General features: G+C 35.0%; 2 protein-coding genes and 1 long non-coding RNA gene across 3 annotated transcripts; 1 reads left to right on the top strand and 2 right to left on the bottom strand.

The window, feature by feature from the left end:
- The first annotated feature begins 1,404 nt into the window (after positions 1–1,404).
- Positions 1,405–2,088, top strand: LOC109187168 (uncharacterized mitochondrial protein AtMg00810-like). Its single transcript, XM_019337289.1, has one exon. The coding sequence runs from the start codon at positions 1,405–1,407 to the stop codon at positions 2,086–2,088; it is 684 nt and encodes a 227-aa protein (XP_019192834.1).
- Positions 2,089–9,200: 7,112 nt separating this feature from the next.
- Positions 9,201–9,476, bottom strand: LOC109187172. Its single transcript, XR_002055236.1, has 2 exons — positions 9,392–9,476; positions 9,201–9,304 (listed from the first exon to the last, which is right to left on the bottom strand). It is a non-coding gene; the product is annotated as an uncharacterized LOC109187172 (long non-coding RNA).
- Positions 9,477–9,857: 381 nt separating this feature from the next.
- On the bottom strand, positions 9,858–11,269 carry LOC109187171. Its single transcript, XM_019337292.1, has 5 exons — positions 11,130–11,269; positions 10,726–11,008; positions 10,533–10,632; positions 10,189–10,319; positions 9,858–9,947 (listed from the first exon to the last, which is right to left on the bottom strand). Exons 2-4 carry the CDS (start codon positions 10,988–10,990, stop codon positions 10,241–10,243), a joined length of 444 nt encoding a protein of 147 aa, XP_019192837.1. The 5' UTR covers positions 10,991–11,008; positions 11,130–11,269; the 3' UTR covers positions 9,858–9,947; positions 10,189–10,240.
- Positions 11,270–11,862: the final 593 nt, after the last annotated feature.

Genomic DNA, 11,862 nt, shown 5'->3' with positions numbered 1-11,862 from the left:
CGGTGTGGCAGAACGTAAGAACCGCCATCTGTTGGAGGTTGCTAGGGCCTTGTTGTTTCAAATGAAAGTCCCTAGGGTTTACTGGGCAGATGCTGTTCATACAGCGTGTTTCTTAATAAACCGCCTACCTACAAGAATCCTTGGGGGTCAAAGTCCTTGTCATTTCATCTACCTGTCCAAACCGTCATTTTGCCTTCCTCCTAAAGTGTTTGGGTGTACGTGTTTTGTCCAGGATGTTCGTCCTCAAAGAGGGAAACTCGATCCTAAGTTGTTAAAGTGTATTTTCCTGGGATATTCAAGTACTCAAAAAGGGTATCGATGTTACTCCCCGGATTTGGGGCGATACTTGGTTTCTGCAGATGTCTCATTCTTCGAGAATACTTTATTCAGTGAGGATCTCCCTGGTTCGTCTGGTTGTAGATCCGAGACAGATGATTTTCTAACATATGTTGTTACTATCCCTGACTCCGTAGGCGTGGAGTCTAGGCCTCCTGTTACGCAGGTTTATCACAGGCGGCCCAGAGAAGTTGATACACATGCAGCCCCACTGGTTCCACCAGTAAATCCTCCCTTACCAGAATCTTCGTCGACAGACCAGGATCTTCCTATCGCCGTTCGGAAAGGTACGTGTCGTTGTGTTCGTCCCATTCCATCCATTGTGTCATATACCAATTTATCAGCGTCTTCACGTGCTTTTGTGTCCCAGTTAGAGTCTGTTCCTGTTCCAAAATCTTTGAGTCAGGGATCTAGTGCAGCTTCCCCCTAGTAAGGTTGCTATTGGGTGTAAATGGGTGTATGTGGTGAAGATGAACCCGGATGGTTCTGTGGCTAGACTCAAAGCACGCTTGGTGGCAAAGGGGTACGCCCAGACATATGGTATAGATTATACCGAGACGTTCTCTCCAGTGGCCAAGTTAACCTCTGTGCGGATATTTATCTCTTTGGCAGCTTCGAGTCATTGGCCCTTGCATCAGCTTGATGTGAAAAATGCTTTCTTACATGGCTACTTGCGTGATGAGATTTATATGGAGCAACCACCGGGGTTTGTTGCTCAGGGGGAGTCTGGGAAAGTGTGCAAGCTGAAGAAGTCTTTATATAGGCTGAAGCAGTTTCCGCGTGCGTGGTTTGGGCGGTTTAGCAATGCGGTTGTTGAGTTTGGAATGCAGAGAAATGCATATGATCATACTGTCTTTTACAAACATACTAACTATGGGTGTGTTTTGTTGATAGTATATGTAGATGATATTGTAATTACAGGCAGTGATGCAAGTGGGATCGAGGCGCTCAAGTCCTTTCTCGGGTCTGAGTTTCATACTAAAGATCTGGGAGTGTTGAAATACTTTCTGGGAATTGGACTTGCTCGGTGACACGGGGCTGCTTGGGTCAAAACCGTGTGATACGCCCATGGATCAAGGTGTGAAGTTATTGACAGGAGAAGGGGAGCCGTTTGAAGATCCGGAGAGGTACAGGAGGTTAGTGGGAAAACTGAATTATCTCACAATTACCCGTCCAGATATTGCATTTCCAGTGAGTGTGGTCAGTCAATTCATGAGTGCACCGATCCAGACTCACTGGGAAGCGGCGATTCGGATTGTGAAATATTTGAAAGGTGTTCCTGGAAAATGGATTCTTTATGCTGACCATGGGTATATGCGTGTTGAGGCGTTCTCCGATGCAGACTGGGTTGGTTCACCAGGCGACAGGAAGTCTATGACAGGTTATTGTGTGTTTGTAGGAGGCAACTTAGTCTCGTGGAAGAGTAAGAAGCAGAATGTGGTGTCGCGCTCAAGTGCAGAATCGGAATACCGGGCTATGGCTCATGTGGCAAGCGAAATAGTCTGGGTGCGTAACATTCTAAAAGAAGTGGGTGTTGAAGTGAAGTTACCGATAGATTTGTGGTGTGATAACTGTGCTGCCATACACATCGCAAATAATCCAGTCTTTCACGAGCGGACGAAGCATATTGAAGTTGACTGCCATTTTATACGGGAAAAAATGGAGCAAGGACTAATATCACTTACACACGTTCGGAGCGGTGATCAACTGGCTGACATATTCACGAAAGGATTGTGTAAGAATCGGGTTTGATATATATGTAACAAGTTTGGGCATGTTTGATATCTATGCTCCAACTTGATGGGGAGTGTTAGAAGGTTGTTAGAAGAGTTCTCCTAGCTACCCATTTGAAATTTGAAATAAGTGGTTGGGGTTTCCTATTAGCTTGTATATAAGTGTAGGTTTCCCTGTACTCAGTGATTCACTGTATTCTCTATCTCAATATACACACTTCACTATTTAGAGTTCAACAACATGCTAAGACAGGATATACAGATTGAAATAAAGCATCAAGAGAAATATCATCATCCGAACATGGAATAATGAATGAGGATGGAATCTTAATCTTGTTTTGACCAATGAATTGTTTAGTTCCATTGCCAATCTTCATCAAGTACTCACAAAATGCTGGATCGTCATTTGCACGAACATTTTGGACCAATTTTAATCGTTGGATGTTTAGCCAGATTGATGGTGATTTAACCAAACTCGCTTCAATGAAATCTTCTTTCTTCTCATATCTAATAACTGGCAATATCTGTCGAAAATCACCTCCAAAAACAACCACTTTTCCTCCAAAAATTTGGTCTGTGTCCATAATATCTCTAAGCGTTGTATCAACGCTTTCAATAGCCCGGCGATTAGCCATAGAGGCTTCATCCCAAAGAATCAATCTACATTTTTTTAATAAAATAGCTTCTGCAGTTCATTTTTCAATATTGCAGACATACTTATCATCTCCATCAATTGGTATTTTGAATGTCGAATGAGCAGTACGACCACCAGGCAAAATAGATGCTGCAATTCCCGAACTTGCAGTTGCAAGTGCTATCCATTTTTTACACCTGACAGTAGCTAATAATCATTTGTATAGAAATGTTTTACCCGTACCACCAGGGCCATCTATAAAATAAACTCCACTCGAGTTCGAAACAATACTTGTCATAATAGTATCAAATGCTTTGCGTTGCTCAACATTCAATTTTTCCACACAAAGCAAGTCATATTCACTTACTTGTATTTCATATTCAGCTGCAATTTCTCTATCCTCCTTTTCTTGGGTTGATAGAGATAACTTGTTATCGACCAAGTTAAAGTCATCAATCTTCTTCCCCATTTTTTCTACTGTATTTGTGATTAATTGAAGCACCATCAGTTGGACTTCATCATCAGTATGTAGTTTTGTCCGGAGTAGATCTTCACACATGTATGACTTAAATTTGTTCCACAAGTTGCAAGGATTCGTGATATCACAAAAAATTAGAAGGGTTGCAAATAGTCTCCTAAAACTTGATGGCATCTGGTATAATACTGCTTCATCTAGACACTTTTCGACAATATGATCCCCAGATAACAAACCCAATTTTTCAGCTGCCTCACGAAATGTAACTGCCTAATGGCCATTGACATTTTTTAAGTGCTCAAATGATTTGGGTGTCCTAACATTCATCAATAATAGGCGTAAATAGTAACGCTCTCCTTCAGTTGATTGACTGTCACAAGTCTGCCTATGACTTCTTTCTTCTTTCTCCGTGTCCACATTTTTCTTTGATTGTTCCACACAAAATATTCAGGGAATTTAATATAAAGCAAGTTGAGTTTTTTTGCAACTTCATCCACACGATTCATGTAGAAAAATTGTGTTAACATTGTGCGAGAAGTGAAGTCATCTTCAACGATATTAACCAACCTGTCATTGCCGTGGAAATTAAGGTACTGATAGTTTTGCAGATGAACTTGTAAGTGCACAACGGCGTGCTTTATTTCAACAATTGGGAAGGCATAAATTCTCCAAGCCTCTTCAGGTGGTGAAACCCATCTTGCACTTTGGTATTCTTTAATCTCATCAAACTCATGAACATCGGTACCAGTGTATAAACTTAGGCTGATTCTATCGTGTCCCCTGTATATATATATATATATATATATATATATTTATATATATACTTCACACATCTGATCCCTGCACATACTTCAACATTTATATGACAATCAAATTTCGCGAACAAATATGGATTAAAAGGGACAACCCACCGGTTATCAAGGTGATGTCCTCTGACAACAACGTTTGCTGAAGTGTCCCTCCTACGATATATAGGGTAGGAGTTTTCGTCAAAAGTAGTGCCATCATTAAATGATCGAGGATACTTATTTTTGCAAGATGAATCAACTTGTTGTTGTTGGCGAAGCATACAAGCACAATTGGGTTTTAGAGAACCACATGAACCATGAATTATATGCTTTTTAACCAGATTGTATAAGTGTGGTTCACTTTCTTTATTAGGAATCTCGGCAATTATAAATCTGTCACAATGAGCAGGAGTTGTAATTTTGAATTTGTTCTTCAAAATAATAAGAAAGTGAGCATGAGGAAGTCCCCTTTTTTGAAACTCAATCGCATATGCATATGCTGCAACCTCTCCAAAAATTTGTCTCTTAAAGATGTCATTTTTTAGCTCTTCAAGTTTAGCACGAAAAACACGAGTAAGAAGGTCTGGCCTGTTTTGTGGTTCATCAACATATTTGAGAAGTTATTTAATCTCTAGCCAATTAGGATTACATGTTACTGTTATAAACAAATCAGGCTTGCCAAATCGTTGCACAAGTGACATTGCATCCATGTATCTTCTTCGCATATCACGTGGTCCTCCTATAAAAGATACGGGTAAAATAACCCTGCGGCCAACATCAGCACCAACAGTGGCGCCGGTTTCTACGCTATCCACAAGTTCTTGATAAGTCTCCGAACGACTTTCTTGCTATTTTTTCCTAAAATAATCCAGTATTTGAGTTTCAATCTTGATATATGTATCAACGATAAATTGTTGCAATAGTCTCCCAGTGTGTAGCAACATTGATTTGTCTCCCAATCGCACTTGAAATTTATATGCATAATATTCTCTACAGGACACCGATGTTCTTTTTCTACCTTCGGCAAACACACATTCTTCAGCTTGAATCAACTCTTCAATTGAATCAATATTATTTGGATTAATATTCAATGACTACCTCGATCCTGCAGTACCAAATTGTTCACGCGATGAAACCTCTGAATACCTTCATGCCAACCAATATCGCCATGTGGAAATAGAAGTTGGTATTGTAAGGGGTCATAACAACCATAATAGTATTGAATATATTGTGACCTCCCACTATGTGCATATACCCTAATGTTTCTATTCCCATCCAGGCCATCTCCATTTTCTTCAATCCATATTGCAGCTACTTGAGAAGCAGATGGCATGTTGTGAGTTCTTTGATCCATTAAAACATTTGAACGCAATATTATGCTAAACTCGTCAGTCTGAGCAATATCTTTAAGACTTCTGAAAAATTGACTGTATGGATTTCCTAACATGAGTTCAATAATTGCACTAACAATATCTCTGTCCATCCTATCAGCACCTTGAAGTCTGTTATCAAGTTCATGCTCAGTGTCATAGAAATAGAGTTGCAGATTGCGAGGAAGACAACCATTAGGTAACAAATCATTCACAAAGTGATACATCTGACCTTGAACTTTAAATGTGTAGATTCCTTTATTTTGTCTGCACAGCTCTTTATCGTAGTTTTGTATTCCCAAAGAAGTAAATGCAAATGTATTGTTATAGGTTCCGACAGTAGCTTGAAAATGTTTTGCAGCAGAGTGTTGACCAACAAATAAATTCCTTAAAATTGTAGGAATTTCATTTGAGATTAGCGTAATTTGTCCACGTGAACAGCAAAAGCCTGGTGGTTCATATTGAAAGCGTTTCGCCCCACAATAATTACAATCATTTATGGGAGTCAATGTAAATGGATTATGTTGGGAGGTATTTGCATTTCTCACTAAGCGTGTAAAAAGTTGGAATAATTTTTATTTTTATTTTTTGGATTTATAGCATGGAGGTATATATATATGTATTTGTGTACATAGTAGTATAAATTTAGTTTTAATATATTTTGGTAAAAATATGTGAAGTAATTTGGCAAAGAAAGTGTAAAGTAATCAGTTTACTATAAGATGACAAGTATAAAATATATAAAAGAAATGTATGTAATGTAATTGCAAAATTTTAGTATATTGTAAGTACCTGGAATTTCGTTGCTATGATTTGTTCTATGAGTATCTGACAACCCTTTTTCTTTTTCTTTAGCGGAGGCATCAAGTGCAAGTCTACGCCTGAGATTTCTATTCTCACGTTGAGCAACATTTCGAGCATATCTTTCTCTGTCTTTTCTATTTCGCTCAGCTCGATCAATAGTAGGTCAAGAAGGACCACAATTATTCATTACTAATAAAGAAGATGAAAGAAATTACATAATTAGAAATTATCGATAATTTTTAATCTATGTAGGACAATTAATATTGGTGTCTATGTATAAGAACATTCCAAATCAATGATAAAGAAAACAAGCAGTGTGGGAGCAACCTCTCAAAGTGAGGGGGGCTCCTTGTGCGCAGTGAGCAAAGGTCTAGCCTCTATGGTTCATGTTCAGTTGAGTCACCATGATTTACATCCTCCCAAATGCTCTGTCTGGTCGGGGTGTGGGAGGCCCTTACGGTTGGGGTTCAACCTTTTGAAAGAATGATAAAGAAAACAAATGATAATTTAGATGACTGTAATCAAAATGTCATAAAATTAAGATATGTACATATGTAATGGAGCAGTAAAATTTCAACGTGCTCATAAGAAGAAGCAGAATGAGAGATTAGAAAAATAATAAAGAATACACTACTACAAGTATAGACTTTTATGTTGATATTTTTTTTAAATAATAACATAACATAAATCCCGAAACTGGCATAAAAATTTAGGTATACCATATATAACTTTATTTTGAAAATAAAAATGAGATCAATATAGTAAATCTGAATGGACAAAAAATGATTGCGGGCAAAACAAATGCATAAGTAACTAATTAACTTTGTTATAACTTATAAGTAATGATTATAATGGGGTAAGGAGCACATAAAATACAAGGAAAAATAAATTTCAATTGACCATTGTTTTTGGTATATGCATTTGATTCACCATACTAAAATACACTTACCATGTGGACAGAAAGACATTTCCGATAAGAAGAAAAACTCTAAAATGATGTACACAACACAAACTGTTGAAACTGTATAGAACCCATACAATAACTCATCACCTCTTAGACATAGAATGATGAATTAACCATTTGGAAAAAATTAATGCCATACATTAATAAGCTATTCTATGAATATGTAAGGGCATAACGAAACTGCAGATGTGAGATAACGCGAATGGAAGAAGGATACTAACCACTTTTGTCAATGAGGAGCAGCTTTATAAGAGAATCATAGTTCGCTCGAGGCCTGCCCCGGTGGAACTGCCATCCTTTCTCTCTACTTTCTTCTTGTATATATGTATCTCTACGAATGTGAATTCAATGAATGACGTATAACCCTTTAAATTTGCCCTTGTAATTAAAGATTCAAAAGTATATGCACATTAATTAGCTATAATGCAATATAATGTGCAGAACCATAATCACGATCATATCACTAAGTAAGATTTACACGAAGATTCAACAAATAGAACAAAACACAGATAAAAATGCAGAGGTATAGAAGTTGGAAGGCAGTTCACCTGGCGGGGAGAGGTGGCGACGCGTATGTTAGCAAGGTGTTGGAGACATGGGAGAGTGAAAATGGAGCAAATATCAGATTGTACACATACTAACTATGATCTACGCAGGTGTCCTCGCTCGCTCTCAATCTCTTTCTCACTCTCTCTGCTTTTCTCGGCCGTTCCGCGTTCGATACTTGTCTACGTGTATTTTCTTGTTCGTGAGTGTCATTTTCTCCTTTTTCTCACCTTGTTGGTGGCTGTTGTTTTACACAATAGACCATTCTCACCTTGTTCTTCACTGTCTCTCCCTCTCACTCTCTCTGTTATTCTCACCTTTTCAATGAATTTTATTTCCTATTTTAAACAAAATTTCTTCCATCCTTAATGGATCATTTCATTTTTTCATAAATAAATTGCCATTTATAAAAATAATTATACAAAACAATGCAAAGCAGAAAAGAAAATGAATGGTAATACTATTAATTAAATTAAAATACACGGCTCATCAGTCCTGAAATTAACATTTTAATTAAGCTTCACATATGAAACTCTCTCTCTCTCTCTCTCTCTCTCTATATATATATATATATATATATATATATAGAATAACAAGTTCACAGTCTAATTTATCAAATTAACTTAGCATATTTTATAAAATAAATATATCAGTTTATTTACTTAATTGGTTTATTGTGTTTTCATCCTATCAAACATATTTAGAATCATTATTTTTGTTGAAAAGAAAATAATATCAATACCATCATTAACTTTAGTTATCACAACTAAAATAATGATGGAATATTTTCCTACTGTCCAATTTTCTTTGCCTTATATTTTTCTTTAATGAATGTGAAGTTATATACTATAGGACTTCATTAAAAAAGGAAATATATACTATGGGACTTTAAATTATTAAACATATTTTTACTTTTACTATGAAAGTTTATTAACTTATTTTTAATATTTTACTTTTATTATGAAATTTTATTAACTTTGAACTTTTTTAATTTAATTGATATCACTTTTTTATTATAAATTCTCATGTTTATGAAAATGAAAATTTAGGGTTATTCCTACACCTTATAATATATTTAAGTAATGAAATTATTATTGATTACAAGCAACAACATAACTAATAATTATAAAAATTATTATTATTACTTGATATAACATAAAATTCAAAATCAATAACTTTTATTTGTGTCTATATAGACACTTGAGTCATGATTCATGAATTATTGAAATAGCACAAAAGTAACATAAAGACTTCATATAAGTGAAAATCACAATATCACTCAAGTCTAGGACGTTTTTCTCTCACACAGTGATTGTGAACATTTGAGGGCAGTAAATTTGTTGAGTCTTCCACCAGATAGCTAGATTCTCCAAAGGCAAGTTTCTTTTTAGTACCGGTAATTGATGAAGTTGATATATCTTCACAAATAGATGCAACTGTGTAAGTTGTTGTCATTTCTCCCCGGTCTTGGGGTTGACATCTAAGCTCAACGGCAAAAGTGGGTGTATCAAGTTTTTTTTGGAGCTTTTAAAAATCAAAGCCATCATTGCCATTCTCTGTTTCGGTTAAAGAAAATAACTTATCCACATGACGATTAAACATTGTTGCTTCAATTCTATCTGTCCCATCAAATAGCTCAACAATTAATCTATATCTGTAAAAAAAAAAAAAGGCTCGTGATTACTATGAAATAATAATACTATAAGTATGTGTACAAGTACGTTGAAGAGTTATGATTTACCTCTTGATAGAAATTGCATTGGCATGACCACAAAACATGCATCGAAATTTAATACCTTCATTACAATTAATTTTCTTGTCACAATAGTTACAACCAATTTAGTAGGTAGGATTCCGTTGTCTATGAGTATGATCTTTGATTTAACCCAGACTGCTTTTGACTTAATTTTGAACATATGCATAAAAATAACAAAATAAAAATAAAAATGAGTAAAAGAAGTTAAAAAGAAAATGTAAACAATAAAAGAGTGTAACATTAGTGAGAAACCTGCTCAAACGACTTTTTTAAATTTGTAATTGGTGATATTTGTTGATCTAGAGGACTTGCCAATTCACTAACAGCATTGTTATGTGCTTTTTCAACAATCAATCTTTCAATAACCAAAGAATTAGCCTTCGCCATATCGACAGCATAGAACCATTTAGTATGTGGAACAAATAGGATATAATTGAAAGACAAAAGATGAATTTAGGTTACCATTCTTTAAGAGCCTCAGCACGTTTACCAAACGGATTCACTTCTACACCAGAATCAGATCTTGTAGATAAGGAAATTCCTATTTAACATGTTAAACACACTTGATAAGGAAAATGACAAGTTCATCCTTTCATCCTACCGACAACATTTGAGTTAGAAGGATTGAATTTATGGCTTGCATGGTTTTATTGAGGCAATTTATTTTTAGTTAAAGATATAAGCATAAAAGGCTTGACTACTACAGAAATTTTTTTACTCTGTATAACACAAAATGGAACATCCAGAATGCGGTCTCCACAATATTAAGATCGCATACAAACCTTGATATGGGGTGACAGTAATCCTTCTTCCAAGAACAACTGGATAATCTCCTTATTGGAGTTCTTTGTCAATTTCAATCCCTTGATAAACCGTAAAATTTCCCCACATTGTGAAAATGATAGGTTTAAGCCTAGGAGATTATTAAAGAATTTATAATGAGATTAATAAGTTATTTATAAATAGATCATGGCAAGCTTAGTTGACAATAATATTTTATTTGTTGATACACAATGTAAGAAAATAATCTAAAAACAAAACATAAAGGTGTAAATTAATCATGCTTCCTTCCAAACTATAATAGACAATTAAAAACTTCAAACTTAAATAAATTGAATAAACATACTCTTCATCAACCATTACAAAATCATTAGCTTTTTGTTGTCCTGTCCGGTTGGTGACAATAAATTCTCTTGGTAGTTTAGAAATCACAACTCCAATGATATCTACAAATAATATTAGAATTAGATTGACACAATATGTTCTAAATATAAATAATTGATTACAAATAAAAAACACATGGAAGAATCTAAACTCACTGATTGCGTGTCTTTTAGATTTGTGGGCATACAATTGTCCAAATGGTTTTGTATCTATGTCAGAAGAAGGTTGCAAATCCAATTGTTGATCATCATCGACATCTTGTATAAGAGTTTTTCTATTAATTGACCAAACAAACCTATATTTCTCATCTGGGACATTGAAAAATTCATTAGCACGAGAGACTAATGCATTAGAGATAATATATGTGGAGTATAACTTGAGCCTTTCATCAAGCAGTTCAATATCATTCTGATAAGTCATTCCTTGAACTTTGTTGCCCTATAATTATATTTTCAAAATAGATGTCAATAGTTAAGCACAAAATATAACAAATATTCATAAGCTTAAAATATGCACAATAGAATTATGTTTAAAATTCATGAATGATAAAATGAGTAACCGCTTCATCTTGAAATGTTATAGGTTTGTACAAGGTTCCGGGTTTGGTCTTTGACTCTCTTGTGTTCAACTTTTCAATAACACAAACTTTACAAGTCCATTGTTTTATCTCAGTTGTGATTTGAGGGATTAAAAGGTGAGATTCCGTTTATGAAAAAAAAAATAATAATAAACCCAATCATTCCTTGAGGATATCTGTTAATATATATTATGAATATGTAGTAGCAATACAAGATATTCATGAAAGCATGTGCATCATAAGGGAGCGAGATACCAGAGAAAGTGATATAATAATAACTACATAAGCATAAAAACTATACAACATTCTTAGTAATTCAGAAATCAGAAAGAAACATAAAAGTTTTATCCTTAAAAAAGCAAGAAATAGTAACCCATTATAAAATTGAATTGCAAGATGAAATAGGAAAAGGAAAATATCACAAACTCTACATTGTATTATTGACAACTAAAATGTCAATGCCATCGTGCATGCCAAGTTGAATGATTAATTGGCTTTTATACTTTGTTGTTCACAATATGAAAGGATCTAAATGCTGATCCTAGGTAGTCTGCAAGCAGTATGAATGAATCCATAGTCATCAAAATATGATAATTGTTGCCTGATTGTGGTATACAAGAACAGTACATAATCAAAGCTGAAATCTTTCTATTATTAATGGCATTAGGCCAGAGCTGTTGGTTTATTTCATTCCTCACAATTTAGAAATCAGAAA

This window comes from Ipomoea nil, unplaced genomic scaffold (genome assembly GCF_001879475.1).
Source record: "Ipomoea nil cultivar Tokyo-kokei standard unplaced genomic scaffold, Asagao_1.1 scaffold1418, whole genome shotgun sequence".
Classification (NCBI taxonomy): domain Eukaryota; kingdom Viridiplantae; phylum Streptophyta; class Magnoliopsida; order Solanales; family Convolvulaceae; genus Ipomoea; species Ipomoea nil.
This window is presented reverse-complemented; position numbering and strand designations above follow the sequence as displayed.

Bases quoted from the DNA above. Each gene is read 5' to 3' on its own strand.
- LOC109187171 (XM_019337292.1), bottom strand. From the start codon at position 10,990: ATGACTTATCAGAATGATATTGAACTGCTTGATGAAAGGCTCAAGTTA. The intron at 10,633-10,725 runs GTGAGTTTAGAT...TATTATTTGTAG, and splicing joins ATCTAAAAGACACGCAATCA to ATATCATTGGAGTTGTGATT. The intron at 10,320-10,532 runs GTATGTTTATTC...ATAATCTCCTAG, and splicing joins TTTGTAATGGTTGATGAAGA to GCTTAAACCTATCATTTTCA.
- LOC109187168 (XM_019337289.1), top strand. From the start codon at position 1,405: ATGGATCAAGGTGTGAAGTTATTGACAGGAGAAGGGGAGCCGTTTGAA.